The 17,527-nt window shown below is 44.9% G+C and overlaps 1 protein-coding gene across 2 annotated transcripts in view; it reads left to right on the forward strand.

Annotated features, from left to right (window-relative positions):
* The first annotated feature begins 1,960 nt into the window (after positions 1–1,960).
* The window catches only part of HTR7 (5-hydroxytryptamine receptor 7), a 77,523-nt gene continuing 61,956 nt past the window's right edge, over positions 1,961–17,527 (forward strand). Inside the window, exon 1 of one of the 2 annotated variants that reach the window (XM_072995291.2) lies at positions 1,961–3,239. In XM_072995291.2, coding sequence (XP_072851392.2) covers positions 2,572–3,239 — 668 coding nt within the window. In that variant the 5' untranslated portion in view covers positions 1,961–2,571. The remainder of the gene's footprint in view (positions 3,240–17,527) is intronic. The other variant, XM_020803189.3, reaches the window with a different exon arrangement.

Here is a 17,527-nt window from a genome sequence, read left to right on the forward strand (position 1 = left end):
AATTCATTTGCTGAGCACTGGATGGCACACGAGGAAGGCTGAGCATGTGAACAAAAGACATACATATCTCAATTCCTAAAGTGTTCATTTCTGAACACACTACATCAAATTGGTGGATGGAATGTCAGTCATTTAAGAAATGGAGATTGGCAGAAAACAGCAATGTCTTGAAACCACTACTGATGAAGGTTAAAGAACAAATTGCAAAGCAAAACTACTGTTGAACATTAAGGAGAGAAAAATAGGAACTACAGAAGAAGGAGGTGATATTAATTCTGAAAATGCAGAAAATTGAAATTAACTTGTACTTCAATCCAAAGGAAGACTACAAGCAAGAAATCAGAAGAAAAGTGAGAACTGGAAGCACAGCCATGAAGGAACTAGCAAAGATATTTAACAGTAAAGAGGGATCACTGGAGACGGAGGTCAAGATCATGCAAACTATGGCATTTCCAATTACTATATATGGATGTGAAAGCTGATATGGAAAAAAAAATCAATTCACTTGAAATGTGATGTTGGAGGAGAGCTTTAAGGATAGAAAAACAAGTAAGTGGGTGTTGGACCAAATCAAGCCCAAATTCTTTCTAGAAGCTAGAATGAGTAAATTGAGAGGCTGACTACATGAGATGTTTAGCCCACGATTTGGCATGCCTGCAGGGACAGGGTGATGCACTCTTAAAGACAACCAGGCAATGTCTTTGATAGAGTGCACAAGCCAACTCCCAGAGTGTTTCTATTCACACCTTTCTGGCCCCTGTCAAGGGGCTTCTACTTTTCTGGTGTGCACAGGATCATTCTGGTTTGGATCGGTTCCAGCGCATGTGACTGCTGCAACTGGTCCAAAGCAAGCTGTCTTCTTTCAATTTGCCAATATGGTGAAGTGGCTTAATAAGTGAGCCACTTCAGGATGTTGTCAAATTAATCACTTCCCCTTCTTGGCAGAGAGCAGGGGAAGTTAAAAAAAAACCACCACTTCGTATGTCGACTATTGCTTGTGTGCTATATCAATTATATAAAAAAATTAAAAGTATTTTTCTGCCCCACCTTAATGAGCTGGTGAGAAACCACCTGCAGCTGAATCTATAGTGGTGACTTTGGCTGTAGGCAGTTTCTGAAGTGGCCCTCTGAGAAGGGGAAAAAAGATTTATAATTTTTTAAATGAAAGATGCAGTGCATCAGAGATAATCTATATACAGTTTTTTTAAAAATCCCACTTCTCCTGCCTTTGACAGAGCAGGGGAGGTGATTAATTTGACAATATCCTAAAATGGCTCACTTATAAGACCACGTCAACATACTGTACTGGGCAGGAGCTGTTTCGATGTATACAGTCTGGCGTAGAAGCTCTCTCCCTGCTTCTTGTGTCACCTTATCCTGAGATAGCCCTACTGGGCACTGGATGAGGGCCCAGGGCTCACTGAAGAAACGCTAGGAAAAGTAGAAGCCAGGAGGAGAAGAGGAAGACCAAAGATGTGACGGAGCAGTGGTTCTTAACCTTGGGTTACTCAGGTGTTTTTGGATTGCAACTCCCTGAAACCTTCACCACCAGCTGTGCTGGCTGGGGTTTCTGGGAGTTGCAGTTCAAAAACACCGGAGTAACCCAAGGCTAAGAACCACTGTGATGGGGAACTCACTAAAGCAGTGGTCCTCAGCGTTGGGCCTCCAGATGTTGTTGAACTACAACTCCCAGAAGCCTTCGCCACCACCTCTGCCGGCTAGGATTTCTGGGAGTTGAAGTCCAAGAACATCTGGAGGCCCAAGGTCGGCGACCACTGCACTAAAGGGACCCAGGGACTTCAGTTTGCAAGACCTGGGCAGGGCTGTTAACGGTCCCTCCGTCATTCGTGGAGTCCGCATAATCGCGAAGCGATCTGACGGCGCGGAACAACGCCAAGCAGATTTGGGAAACGAAAGCTCAGCCCCCCCCCCCCCTGTTTCCACGGTCCCTCCTTCATCGGCTGGCTCCGTCCGTCGGGGAAGAGGTGCGCCTGCCCGTCCCCCGGGTGTGCAACGGGGGGGGGACGGGGACGGGATCCCGGCGGGCGTCTAGGGCGCCTCGCGCAGCAAGGAGGAGACGCGCCTCGCCCGACTCTCTCGGAGGCGACTTGCCATTGGCGCCGCGAAGCCGAGCGCAGGAGCCCAGCCCGAGGGAGGGGAAGGGGGTCCCCGGCTTGGGCCGGGCCGGGCCAACCACTCGGGGGCAGCCGGGCGCATGGGCTGAGCCGTCGCCGGCGAGCCGCCTCTCCCTGCCCCCCCCCCCCCCGTGGAGGCGGACCTCTTCCTTCGCCGAGCGCAACCCGCGCTCCGCTCACACGGCCGCCCTTCGCCGCCCGAGGAAGCCAGGCGGACTATGCGAGAATCCTCGGTCCCGTCGAAGCGGCGGGATCAGCCCGGGGATCGCGGGCTGGGGGCGGCTCGGGAAGGAGAGTTGGCGCTTTGCTCGACCCGGAGGAGCCCGTGGACGCCGGAGCGCTGGGAACCACCGCTGCCGCCGCCGCCACTGGCGCGGCGTGGAGAGGCGGGCATGCGGGGGGCTGGCGGCTGGCGGCCTGGGCAACCTTCCTCCAGATGGTCCTCGACTTCCACGGCACCGGCGGCTGCCCCCTCCTCCTCCTCGCCAGCAGCCCGCTGCGCGCCGCCTTCGCGCCCGAGGACCCGCGCTCGCTGGGCGGCAGTGGCGGCGGCGGCGGCGGCGGCGGCGGCGGGACGATGATTTCTGGCTCTCTGAACCTGCCCCGCTTTGGGATAGGCGGGAAGCTCTGGCAAGGGGTCACCGTCGTCAGTCCCGGCGGTGGGGACGGCGGTGGTGGGGACGGCGGCGGCGCCGGGGGAGACGGAGGCGGGAGCGGCGGGAGCGGCAGTCCGAGCCCGCTGGTGGGCGACGCCGGCAACGACACGCAGTGCGGGGAGCAGATCCTGAGCTACGGCAACGTGGAGAAAGTGGTGATCGGGGCCATCCTGTCGCTCATCACCCTGCTGACCATCGCCGGCAACTGCCTGGTGGTGATCTCCGTCTGCTTCGTCAAGAAGCTCAGGCAGCCCTCCAACTATCTCATCGTCTCGCTGGCCTTGGCCGACCTGTCGGTGGCCGTGGCCGTCATGCCCTTTGTCAGCGTGACGGACCTCATCGGCGGCGAGTGGATCTTCGGCGGCGTCTTCTGCAATGTCTTCATCGCCATGGACGTGATGTGCTGCACCGCCTCCATCATGACCCTCTGCGTGATCAGCATCGACAGGTAAAGAGAAAGGCGGGCGGGCGAGAAGGGACCGCCAGAAAGCTGGAGGATGCTTCCCGTCTAGGTTAACCCGGGGGGAGAGAGAGGGTGCCTTCGCACATGTGGCACCGCGCGGGGTTTACAGTGCGCAAAGCACATCAGGGCAGCCGTTTTTCATCCGGCCGCGCCGCTCCACGGGGCACCCCACTTTTTCGAGGAGCCCGCTCAGGACGGGGTGGTGGTGGTGGGAGCTGCTTCCATAATTCAATTCTGAGAGGGGGCCTTTTTCCACTTTTTTTTTCTTTTTGAAAGAAAAGTTAGGTCGGGAGAGGTTGAGATGAAACTCCTGTCTCCTGAGAATATGGGTTAAAGTTAAGAAAAATTTAAGGTGTGCCTTTCCTGAGCGCAGTATTTCCACAGAGGGGATCATATTAGTACAGTACACTATTAGCCAATGGCAGGAAAAGCAGAGATTCTGGTAAGCACCTTAATGAGTCATACAGTACATTTATTTGGCGTACTGTATACTTCTATAGGCAGCAGCTCATTTCCCTTGCTCTTGAAGAGACGGGCAGCACCACCCAGATGCTTAGGCCAAATTTTAGTTTTGAACAAGTTTTGAGAAAAATAATTCTCCTGCTTCATCACAGGCACTTGTGGCATTCTTTTAGTTAGTTTGGTTTAAAGACAGACTTTAAAAATACCCAAGTTCTTGTCCATGTACTGCACAGTACTTCATGGCAGTGGAGTGATGATTCCGATCTGTCTTAGCTGCCACAAGTTTATTTGAGACCAGTCAGTGCACAAGCACATTCTTTTAGTAAGTTGTGACCGAATTCTGCTTTTAAAATGTTTTAAAGTGAGTTACTGATCTCAACATATTTAACATAATTTTTTAAAAATATTTATCTTTATGTGGAGAAGTGATTCCAAGATTTACAAGGGAGAAATAGAAGAGGAAGCCACTGTCTTGGTTTCATTAATCTGTATTACAAAGATAAATGCCTGTGGATTTGGACAAGACTCTAAAGGCAAGTAAGATACATGCATTAATCCATAAGGCATTTATCTCCTTCTTAAAACCAGAAAGCATTATATTTTGGCATCCCTGATTAGTAGCTTCTAGATTCCTGAAATCACGTCTCTCTCCCTCCCCCACCCCCCGCCTCCATTCCTCTTGCAAATTTTACATATTGGTTACATTTATTTCTTCCCTCTTCCTTTTTCTGTCTGTACTGAGCTGTGTGAACTAATTAAGATATTAATGCATTGAGTTTAGAAGTTTAGAAGCTAGGGTGAGAGGAATGTGTGTGTGTGTGTGTGTGTGTGTGTGTGTGTGTGTGTGTGTGTGTGTGTGTGTGTGTGTGTGTGTGTGTGTGTACACTTATTGTTTTTCCAAAGTTCGAGGAGAGTTACGAGGTGTAAAATGTGGCAGTTTAGAAGTAGGTTTTGCATCTGTTCCAGCAGGGGTCTCTTCTGCTTTGTTGGCTTTTTCTTTTTGCAAGAGAAATAAGAATAGACACTGTATGAAAAGTGCCGAGCGGGGGAGGATGGATGATGGGATGAAATGGAAAACGGAGGAGGGCATTGCTGACGTATGGACTAATTAATGCATGCATCTTACTTGCATAAAGCTTTGTCAGGTAAACAGGATCTATGTATAACAACATGCTAAGTGAGGTATTTCTCCCAGTGTGGGTGCCGCAGCTAACCCAATTCTGAGCAGAAGGAAGAACCACCACCAGGGTTCAGCATACATAAATATAGATAGAATATGTTATTTATGTCATTATACTTTTATCCCTCCCGACTAGTGGCAAGGCCACTATTCTGGGTGGCGTACACATAACATAATGTGAACATACAGACACACCAATAATAAAAATGAGCATAAGACAATGTACATAATCTCTAAAAATTAAGATCAGTACTATAGAACAACTCTATGGAAAAAAATTAAATACAGAATATAGGTGGCAGACAACAGTAATGACCAGATAGGCAGGGTATTAAATAAATAAATAAATAAGTTCATAGACATAAGGAAAAAAGAACTGAATAATTATTTCTCTTTTACGCAAAAGCAAAAGGAAGATATAACTCTTGGCAACCAGATAGCTGCTCCCAGTAATAAGTGAAGAGACCAAAATTTATTTTAGGAGTAAAGACATGTGTAGCTCTGCAAATGTTAGCTGTGCTGGGTTTTTTTTTTGATAAGACATGTGATCCCCAATCCTGATTTAAATCCTTAAATATCTTTCACACCCACACTTGATGCAATATCGGCACTAATGTTGCATGAAGAGAAGAAGAAGAAGAATATTGTGCAACTGTTGTGCTAAATACTAGACTACAGTGGTCTGTTTTTACCATTTGCCATCACTCAGTTACAACTGCTTGATAGAATGGCTCAGAACATTGTAAAAATTTGTTTGCTTCTATTCTCACACAAATATTGGGTCTGTTCCCTGTTTTGGATATAATGCAGAGCAGACAAAGGATATCTTCCCTGTTATCTCTGAACTGCTGTCAGGAGTGTGCTCCCCTCAACCAGCAGGGTTTTGCAATTGGAGGGAGGCACGCAGGTGTTTGAGAAAGCGCTGATATTTCCAGTCAGTGATCAGAGATAATAGCAGGACTCCTCTGTGTGTCCTTTGCCTTCCCGATTGGGAGGGTGAAAGATGCAGGCGAATCTTCTCACAACAGGGATGTGTCTGTAGGGGATGGGGTCAGGCTGGGATCAGTCTTATGGAGAACCACTCTGTGGGCCAGATTAGGCATCAGGACCGGATGGAGTAAGGCTTGGCCTTCTTCTACTCATGCACATCTAGGCAGGTGATGGGGGTGGGGTGGGGTTCCAGGCAAAAATCCTATAGAGGGCGCACAGCTCTCTTGTTGACCTTTTAGTTTAACATATTCCTGAGTCATATCGAATGAGATGTAAGGAAAAATGAGTACAATTTTATTGTTAAAAAATGGAATTTACACAACGTTACTGGGCTTGGGATGTTTGGTGTGTCAATAGTGTCTCTAAGAAAGTATTCTAATTGAGTAGAAAGAAGTGAATGCAGCAGCCAGAGGTGGCACTGAAGACCAAAGTACTTGCTAGCAGTGCAGTTATATTTGTATTTGTGTAAGCAAAATTTCTTCAGTAAAAGAGGACAGCATTTTTTTAAAAAAATAATTGATAGTGTTTGGTTTATTCTTAGCACCTCTGCTTGAGAGATCATGCTCTTCTTCATTATTGAGCGGAATTTAGTGGGTCTCAAGAAGCCCCAGAACCAGTCCTGGGACACAAACTGCAAAGCACGTTCAGTGTGATTCCCAAATACAGAACAGAATGAAAATCCAAGCAGAACAGAACCTAAAGAATTTCACAAAGAATTTCAGGCGGAACAGACAAATTCCAGACAGTATCTCACATAACCATTCTCCAGAAAATTAAAACAAATGAGGAGATTGACCAAGCAGAACTTCAAGAGGCAGGCAGGAATGAAGAGTAAAACAAATGGAGGTTAGATTAGAAGTTTAAATGAAAAGCTTCCCACAGGAGTAACCCTTAGGATTTGCTGCAGCAGAGCCAGGAAAAGTTATGCTTTTGGATTACAGTTTTCAGAATCCCTAGTGAGCTGCAGAGTTGGAACTGTAGTCTGAAAAATAACCTTCTTCAAGTTGTTCTATGTAGTGTAGTCAGAGTAACCAACCAGGTTTTCAGCTGGCTGTCAACTAAAGGGAAGGACTGAGGGAATATAACAAATAATCTAGGCCAGGGAATTAAATTTACATCTCCTCTCCAGACGTCCTGCCAGTTCTTCCATAATGGCTCTCCTCCTCCCAAATCCTGCTTCCCTGTGCCACCTCCTTTGAACCTGATGTGTGCCTATGAGTGAAGAAACAAGGGACAAATCTTATGAACTCAAGTAACGTCCTTGTTTTCTTAATATTCTGCTGTGAAGAGCCTCTAAATACGCTTTCCTGTTGCTGTAGCATCCTGTGCAATTTGTAAGCCACAAATTAGCCACTTCTGTTCCAGCCTAGGAAGGTCAGGTGTTCTTCCCACACTGGATTTTTTCCTTTTCATTGCTCAATTTCAAGGCAAGTCTGCAGCTGCTTTGCTTTTTCTGTGCTGCAAAGCCAGAACATGTTTGTAGTAATGAGACTAGTCTCCTGTTTTAAAAATGAAGCATTTTGCTGAAAGTCAAACTGCCCCCGTTCTGAAATTTATTGCACAATAAAAAAATAAGATGCTTGTCCTATACAGAAAGCATAAATCGAACATTGCAGCTGTTACCTGTGGGCAGAGCTTGCCTTGTCACTATTAGTTCACCTGCCCTTCCTTGTGGCTTCAAAGTGACAGGTGTGTACTCAAGCCAGCCTGAGGGCCAGACTCCACAAATGTAGACGTGACTTACTAAGCGGCAGTTCTTTCTTTCTTTTTATTCATGCTGGAGTAGAGGGACAGGATAAGAAATGGCAGGAGAGGGTCTTGCTTTATCTAAACAGAGAGCCTGTGAAGAGTGAATGTGGCCTGTTGAACACTCTTCTTGCTACAGAAGAAGAAGACTTGTAGTCTTCTTGCTACAGCACTCAGAATCCCACAGCCAGTGTGGCCGGAAGATACTTGGTAATAGTATCTAAAGTGATGGAGAGATAGGGGAAAAGGAGCAACGTGGCACTTCCTCCTCTTCTCTCAATAAAGGTAATCAATCCTGGCAAGTGTGTGCAGTTTGAACCCCAAGTTAGTCCTGATCCCAGACTGGAATAGGTCTATATCAATAGATTTCAGCCAGTGGTATCTGCATCATTGGTGGGATGCAGAAGTAGCCTCGGTGAAACACAGGGTTTCCGCTGCTGTCAGGAAGGATTTACAATCCCTTAATCACCGTGTCTTCTTCCAGATGGAACTTGTCGCTCACTTTTCGGTTCCATTTCAAGTTGAGAACAATCTGATCCAGTATAACTAGGTGAATATTCTGTTTCACTAAAAGATGGATACTGAGTCTGTGGACCCAGGCAGCTTGCATCACACATTTTGTCTGTGACTTGATTGAGAAGCAAGACATGTTTGCAAAATAGAAACAAACTAAGCAGTACTTTCAGACTTACAACACCTTCTAGAACTGATTCCAAAGAAAGATGTTCTTGTCATTATAGGGAACTCAAAAAGGAAGTCAAGAGATAAAAGGAGCAACATATAAGTTTGGCTTTGGAGTTCAAAACAAAGCAGGGCAAAGGCTAATAGAGTTTTGTCAAGAGAACAAGCTGTCATCACAAACACACTTTTCCAACAACACAAGAGGCAACTCTACACATGGATATCACCAGATAAGCAATACCGAAATCAGATTATGTTCTCTGCAGCCAAAGATGGAGAGGCTCTATACAGTCAGCAAAAACAAGACCTGGAGCCGATTGTGGCTCTGATCATCAGCTTCTTATAGCAAAATTCAAGCTTAAACTGAAGAAAGTAGGAAAAACCACTAGGTTAGCAAGGTATAATCTAAACAAAATGCAAGGGAGATAGCGAAAGTTACAGAAAATTGAATGCAGACTTCCAAAGAATAGCAAGGAGAGACAAGAAAGCCTTCTTAAATGAACAGTGCAAAGAAATAGAGGAAAATAATAGAAAGGGAAAAACCAGATATCTGTTCAAGAAAATTGGAGATATTAAAGGAACCTTTTGTGCAAAGATGGACATGCTAAAGGTGAAAAATGGTAGGGACCTCACAGAGGCAGAAGACATCAAGAAGAGGTGGCAAGAATACACAGAATAATTATACCAGAAAGATCTGGACGTCCTGGACAACCCAGATAGTGTGGTTGCTGACCTTGAGCCAGACATCCTGGAAAGTGAAGACAAGTGGGCCTTAGAAAGCATGGCTAACAACAAGGGCAGTAGAGGTGATGGCATTCCAGTGGAACTACTTAAAATCTTAAAAGATGATGCTGTTAAGATTCTACACTCAATATGCCAGCAACACTGGAAAATTCAGCAGTGGCCGGAGGATTGGAAAAGATCAGTCTACATCCCAATGCCAAAGAAGGGCAGTGCCAAAGAACACTCCAACTACCGTACAATTGCACTCATTTCACATGCTAGCAAGGTTATGCTCAAAATCCTACAAGGCAGGCTTTAGTGGTATGTGGCCTGAGAAATCCCAGAAGTACAAGCTGGATTTTGAAGGGCAGAGGAACTAGAGACCAAACTGCAAAATATGCTGGATTATGGAGAAAGCCGGAGAGTTCCAGAAAAACATCTACTTCTGCTTCATGGACTACGCAAAAGCCTTTGACTGTGTGGACCACAGGAAACTATGGCAAGTTCTTAAAAAAATGGGAGTGCCTGATCACCTTATCTATCTCCTGAGAAATCTATATGTGGGATAGGAAGCAACAGTTAGAACTGGATATGGAACAACTGATTGGTTAAAAATTGGGAAAGGAGTACGAGAAGGCTGTATATTGTTTCCCTGCTTATTTAACTTATATGCAGAATATACCCTGCGAAAGGCTGGACTGGATGAATCCCAAACCAGAATTAAGATTGCCGGCAGAAATATCAACAACCTCAGATATTTTATTTATTTATTTATTTATTAAATTTATACCTTGCCTGTCTAGACTGAAGTCTACTCTGGGCAGTTAACAATGAAAAATAGAATAAAAACAATATAATAAAATAAGAGGAAAGCGATGACAGATATGCAGATGATACCACTCTGATGGCAGAAAATGAGGAGAAATTGAAGGATGAGGGTGAAAGAGGAAAGTGCAAAAAATGGTCTGAAGCTCAACATCAAAAAAAAAGTAAGATCATGGCCACTGATCCCATCAACCCCTGGCAAATAGAAGGGTAAAATATGGAGGCAGTGACAGATTTTACTTTCTTGGGCTCCATGATCACTGCAGATGGTGACAGCAGCCACAAAATTAAAAGACGCCTGCTTCTGGGGAGGAAAGCGATGAGAAATCTAGACAGCATCTTAAAAAGCAGAGACATCACCTTGCCGACAAAGGTCCACATAGTCAAAGCTATGTTTTTCTGGTAGCAATGTATGGAAGTGAGAGCTGGACCATAAAGAAGGCTAACTGCCAAATTACAGTGGACTTTGACTTACGAAGGTTCCTACTTATGGAAATTTCGAGGTACGAAAAGCTCTGGCCGCAAAATTTTAGTTCGACTTGCGGCCGGAGCTTCATCTTGCGGTGGGGGAAAGGTTGGAAATCCAAAGTAGCTCCCGCTGCCCTCTTGTCTCCTGTCCCCAGTGCCCTCTGCCTCCTGTGGACAGAAGGTAGCGGGCAGTGGGTGCAGCTTTGGAAGCCTGGGATTTTCTTTTTCTTTGACTGGAACCGATTAAATGGTTTTCAATGCATTCCTATGGGAAATAGACCCTCGACCTACGGAATTTTCAACCTGCGGCCACAGTTCCAATACAGATTAATTCCGTAAGTCGAGGGTCCACTGTATTGATGCTTTTGAATTGTGGTGCTGGAGGAGACTCTTGAGAGTCTCCCTGGACTGCAAAGAGAACAAACCTATCCATTTTGAAGGAAATCAACCCTGAGTGCTCACTGGAAGGACAAATCCTTCATCACTAAAACAGTATTTAAAAGCTAAAATGGTAAATATATAAATATTTTTAAAAGAATTAATTTAAAGTACTATATTAAAATTGTGACTAAGATCAATATTAAAACACGTTTAAAACAACAAAGCACAACAGTCCATTTAAAACCCCTCTCAGACCACCAGTAATTAAGGAAAAGCCTGCCTGAAAAGAAATATCTTTTCCTGCCTGCAGAAGGATAACAAAGATGGCCCCAACCTAGTTTCCCGGGGGAGGGAGTTCCAAAGTTTGAGAGCAGTGACAGAGAAGGCCCTATCCTGTGTCTCCACCAAGCACACCAGTGAATAATTTATAAAAGTTCTTATCCTATATTTAGGTCATCTGAGATGATTAATTGCAGTACAACAGTCTAGACAATTAATGATAAACACAGATATATATGGTGTGGAAGTTTATCCGTTGAAAGTTTTAGCACTGGAGCATTTCTGCTCCAGGAATAGAACAACATAATAGGATCCTGAACCCCACAGGAAGAAACTAACACTGCAATTCCAACTTCAGCAGGAGCATTATGCTTGTAATTGTAAAAGTCTTACATAGGTCAGGATCAGGTTATTTGGAGGATCGTACTCTCTCTTACGAGCTTGATTGGGTTTTAAATTTCCCAGGAATGGTCCTCTCTCTCTCTCTCTCTCATGACGACTAACAGAGGGAGATTTGGTGTGATCTTAAGAAACGATCTTGGTGGCCGCTCCATCAGGTGTATCAAGTCTAGCTCCATCTTTGTTGTCATTTGACTGGCAGGCAATTTTTTTATTTTATTTTATTTTATTTATTTATTGAGCTTATATCCCATCCATTTAGACATAGTCTATGCTGGGCGGCTCACAAAACACAGAATAAAAACAATTGATATGAAATAGCAATTTCCAATATTTACACAAACAGAATAGATAAAGATGGAGAGAGAGAGAGAGAGAGAGAGAGAGAGAGTTAAGTAGTGCCTGGAGGGAAGGCCTGTTTATATAACGAGGTCTTGATCGGTTTTTTGAAAATGCCCAGCGAGGGGGCCAGATGAATCTTGAGGGGGGGGGTGTTCCAGAGACTGGGAGCCACCGCCGAGAAGGCCCGGTGTCTTGTTTTTTCTTTCCGGACCTCCCTCGGTGTTAGGCTCCTCAGTTGCCCCTCCTGACTAGATCGGGTGATGCGAGTAGATCTAGGTGGGAGGAGGCGTTTCGCCAGGTATTGAGGTCCTAAACTGTTTATTTAGGGCCTTGTATGTGATCATTAGAACTTTGAAATCAACGCGGAATCGAATGGGCAGCCAATGCAATGTGGCCAGAGTGGGAATAATATGCTGATGTTTCCTCACCCCACTAAGAAGTCTGGCTGCTGCATTCTGCACCATTTGTAGTTTCTGCATTAGTTTCAAAGGTAGCCCCACGTAGAGCACATTTCAGTGGTCTAATCTCGATATTACGAGCGCATGGACCAAGGTGGTGAGCGCACCAACGTCAAGAAAGGGACTTTTTAAAATATTAGAAATGCCTTTGGCCCTTAAACTGGTTTGTTTATCCAATTTGATTGTAACTGGTGGGTTCAGTTTATTTCTGGTTCATACATATTTCATTTGTTTCACTTGATGTGTTTTTAATGGATGTGGTTGCATTTTAATTGTGCTCCATTTTATCTGCATCTTGTTATTGTCAGGCTACTTGGTGCTCCTTTGTTACCAGAAATGTAAGGCAATAAATAAAAATAATGTAGTGGTGATGTCCTCTTGTGCTAATGATCTGTGGAGAGCTGGAGGACTTTCTGGGTCACTTGATCCCCTTCCTGGCTATGCTATTAGTGTCTTGTGTTATGGGCAAGCATGGGAACTTGTGGATTTCTGCTCCAAAGTACCTGGTTTCCCATGACTTCCCTTGCATGGTCTGACTTCACATTGAGAGGTCTAACCATCCACTACATCAAGGTTGATGACCCTAGGAAACTCCAGATGTTGGCTTGTAGTTTCCATCAGCTCCAGTCATCCTGGTTGGAGCTCTTGCTTGTGCAAACAGTAATTCACCAACAGGGCTGTAGGTTCCACAGGCTGTGTGGTATATTGGACCCTCATGTTTCTCTCTTTCCCTGGATACTCAAGTTAAGAGAAACGATGCTAAAACTCAAAAGTCATTGATGTTGTGACTGGCGGTGAAAGAGCAGCAAGGGGAAGGGGCTGCTTAATCCTCTCCCTCTCAACCGTGTTGTCTGCTCTACATTGCGGCACTTTCCACCTGATTGGAAAGCAACTGAGGTTGTGCAGTTTAATCAGACGGGGCTTGAGTAGTTTCTCTTCCTTTTGCACTCCCAACAGTATCCTCAGGAGCTGCTCTTCAGTTAAGAAAGACGGCTTGAAGAGTGAGTCACTCAAACATGTGCACCCTGTTGTTTTGAGTACCATTACCTTAGCAAATGACAAATGTTGATGGGAAAGATTTGTTTGAGATAGAGTGGCTTGATTTTGTACTTTGACTACTTTTGTCTAAAAAAGCAATAATAAAGTGTGATGGTGTCCCTGAGGAGTGGATTGTTTAGAATGAGTAAATACCAAGATATGCTGTGTGGGATGAAATCCTTAGCAATGCAGTAAATTTCTGTCCTACCTGGAAATGAGTAACTGTCTCATTTGATTTTCTCAACTTCTAGTTTTCCCTTCTGTGTTGCAGAAGTAGATACTGAAACAAAAGAGGTTTTTTTCTTATGCATTTGCAAGGTGCTGAAAATATTCCTCTTCCCCCTTTGGATTAACACTCTGTTTTGCAATTATAAATGTGAGCTAATTTTAAACTTAGTTCATTAAAAGCACAATCCTGGGGAAAGGCTGCTGAAAAAGAAAATGAAGCCTGGGAAAAGCAGCATGGGTGTTTGATGGATAGAAAATGACTGGTGGGCTTTGGGGTTGATTCTTCCATTTGGACAGAACTTGCATGTTCCCCTTCCCTGCCTAGAGCTCTGGAGGGACAATGAGCTGCTGGAGATAGTTGATACACGTACAGCCATTGCTTTGCAGAATCCTCTTTTATTCCTCCTCCCCTGCCAAGAGAGCCACAAAGTTGCTGCAGAAGACTTTGCAGACATAAACAACTTATTGTGTGATGGAGAAAAGAGATGGCAAGAAAAGGAGAGAGAGAGAGAGAGAGAGAGAGAGAGAGAGTGGTGTGTGTGTATCTGTAGCATCCTGAATGTGGATATTGGTGCTAAATCAGCGTACTGGTGAGTATTTCGGATGGTTTAGAAAGGCCTTTAAGGCCTCAGAGATTTGTACGATTGTCTATTCAGGCAGCTTTAGAGACCAGTTGACACATTTATTCCAGAGGTTATTGCAAGCAATCTCCAGAAAGTTTAAACAGAGGAAGCTGTGTGTCTTGAAATCTCCTGGTTGGCTAGATGGGATTAGGGTGGACAACTGAAGATGCCAAGAACCTTCAGTGACTGGAATATTTAGTCATTTCCCCCTCTCTGTCCCTCTGAAATAGGGCAGTCTTATAATTAAGTCCAGTTGCCATGACTCAGCTTCCAGACAATTACTCAGTAGTGATTTTTTTAAAAAACTGATCAAAATTATGAAATTAATATACATTCGATGAAACTTACACTTCAGGTTGGAGCCTAAATGCTAAAGCCTTACAGACTGATCATTTGAATTAAGTTGATGGGTTTAGAATATTAAACTTCACTTCCCTAATTCTTGATTGCATTTCATATCTCCGTGAGATAGAAGACCAGGCTGTGGAGCCAGGGCCCAGGGGTTCAATTCCCCTCTGTGCCTTGCAGGAGAAGAGCCTGTCTTTGTGGCCCTGGGTAAGCTACACATTCCCACAGCACCCCAGGAAGTCAAGGGAGTGGTAAACCATTGATTGATTGATTGATTGATTGATTGATTGATTGATTCATTCATTCATTCATTCATTCATTCATTCATTCATTCATTCATTTATGCCACCCACACTACCCAAAGGTCTCTGGGTGGCTTACAACAATTAAAATACAGTAAAAAAAAGATAAAACAATGAAAATACAATTAAAATATATACTCTAAAAATTGCCATCAGGACCCACAGTTGATATTATTTCAATTAAAGGCCTTCTGGAACAGGAAGGTTTTGACCTGGCGCCGAAATGTCATCAGCGTCGGCACCAGACGAATCTCACTCAGGATGGCGTTCCATAGTCTGGGGGCAGCTGCCGAAAAGGCCCTTTGTCTACAAGCCATCCCTCTTATCTCCTTGAGAGACGGCTCTTTCAAAAGGGCCCCCTGGCTAGATCTTAACTGCCGGGTAGGTGTGACAAACCCAGACCTACTGGGATATGCCACAGTTTCACTAAGCTGCCACCAACCATTCCCTATACGAAGTCACACAGACCAGGGATGGATTTTTAACAAATAAAAGAACAAGGTTTATTAAATAACACACAGGGAAAAATAAAAGGATCAAGTGGATAAGATACAGTAACGTGGCTTAGTCTCAATCATACATACACACAGTTTGGTTCACACAGAACACTTAACTTGAAGCACAGACCCTGAACCTATCAGTTCTGGCTAAACATACAGACACCTGAACCTATCAGGTTGGTACTGACTGACACACAGTAGTACCCTGTCTGACACACAGACTCCCACTCAAGCTTCTTCTCTCAGCTCTTCTCCAGCTTCTTCCTTTCTTCTCCACACAGGATCCCCATATATATACAGTACAGCCCCTCCTCCTGATGTCCCGCCTTCCACTCCCCATAGGATGGAACTTTCCCTCCAAACCCATGACAGACAGGTAACATCAGTGCTGTATGTAACACCTCCCCTCTTTATAAGTTGTTTTGTAGGGGGAAAGCTAAGGTGCTTTTCACCAAAAAACAACCTGGATAAAACACACAACAACAGTTATACATACAATATCATACTTACTTATACTTACATTCTAAGTTAACCATATCAATTAGGCATTTAAACATTTACCATATACATTACATCAAGTTACCTTTATTCATACAAACCAAGTTCAAAAAAACCAGGTACATTTAACCTTTTGTCACCAAAATATATACATAGTCCATGTTTCTTTCGCCGTCTTCATTCTTCAGGTCTTCTTGACAAGGCGTCAGCAACACAGTTCACTGACCCTCTGACCACCTTCACTTCAAAGTCATAGTCTTGTAGGTTTAAAGCCCACCTCATAAGTTTGCTATTGTGGGTTTTCATTGTCTTTAGCCATTGCAGTGGTGAATGGTCAGTGCACAGAATAAAATGTCTTCCCCAGATGTAAGGCTTGGCCTTCTGGATCGCGTAGACTATTGCCAGACACTCCTTCTCCACGGTTGCCAAATGTCTCTCACCTTTCTGGAGTTTCCTACTCAGGTAGGACACTGGATGCTGGTCACCATTCTCATCCTCCTGGCAAAGAACTGCTCCTACCCCGCTGTTAGACGCATCGGTGTAGATGATGAACTCCCGGTCGAAGTCTGGAGCACGCAGGACTGGATAGTTGATGAGCGCCTGCTTCAACCTCTGGAATGCCTCCTCACAGTCGCTGGTCCACGGGATGCGGTCATCAGCCTTCTTCCTCGTCAGATCGGTCAGCGGAGCCGCAATCTCGCTAAACCTCGGGATGAACTTTCTGTAGTAGCCCACCAACCCAAGAAATGATTTGACTTTTTTCTTGGTGTTGGGTCTGGGCCAATCACGAACAGCTTCTAATTTGGCCTCTAGGGGTTTTATCACTCCTCCCCCTACCATGTGACCCAAGTATTTTATTTCTGGGCTACCCAGCTGCAGTTTGTTCTCTTTGCAGAGCCTAGGCCAAAGCACTTCCTCCCCTGGATTAAAGCGCCTCTCCCTGCCTTCCTGGTCATCCCAAGCTTTCTTTCTGACCTTTTGAGCTTGCAGGGTCTCTGCTGCTAGCTCTAGGTTTCTCTTTAGGTCATTCATCAAGGTGTCTATGTATGTCACAACGTCTTGTGGGTCATCCTGGGTGATCTGCTCCCAATTTTGTTTGATCAAATCAAGGGGCCCTTTCACCCTTCTCCCAAATAAAAGTTCAAACGGACTGAACCCGGTACTGGCTTGTGGCACTGATCGATAAGCAAACAAAAGGGATTGCAGCTTCTGGTCCCAATTGTTTGGATTCTCTGCCAAGTAAGCCCTAATCATGCGCATTAGAGTCCCATTGAACTTCTCAGTTAACCCATTACTTTCAGGGTGATAGGCAGTGGTTTCCTTGTGCTTAATTCCACAGATTTGCCATAAGCGTTTCATGAGCTTCGATGTGAACGATGCGCCCAAATCTGTGATTATTTCTGAGGCAAATCCCATCCTGGACATATACCCCACCAAGGCATCTGCCACTGTGTTAGTTTCAATGTTAGTCAAGGGAATGGCTTCAGGGTACCTCGTGGCATGGTCCACAATGGTGAGAATGAACCTGTTCCCCCTCTTTGTGGCCTTGGGCAAAGGTCCCACAATATCCACCCCTATGCATTTGAACGGAGTGTCAATCACAGGCAAAGGGCACAACTTTGCTTTGGTCCTGTCGCGGCTATTCCCCTGCCTTTGACACACATCACATTGTTTACAGAATTCTTTGATCTGCTTCCCTATGTCAGGCCAGTAAAAATTCTGTGTGATTCTCTGCTGTGTTTTGTTCACCCCTAAGTGCGCAGCAAACATGTCAGAGTGCCCCCTTTGTAAGATCATGGGGC

Source organism: Pogona vitticeps, chromosome 3 (genome assembly GCF_051106095.1).
Source record: "Pogona vitticeps strain Pit_001003342236 chromosome 3, PviZW2.1, whole genome shotgun sequence".
NCBI classification, from domain to species: domain Eukaryota; kingdom Metazoa; phylum Chordata; class Lepidosauria; order Squamata; family Agamidae; genus Pogona; species Pogona vitticeps.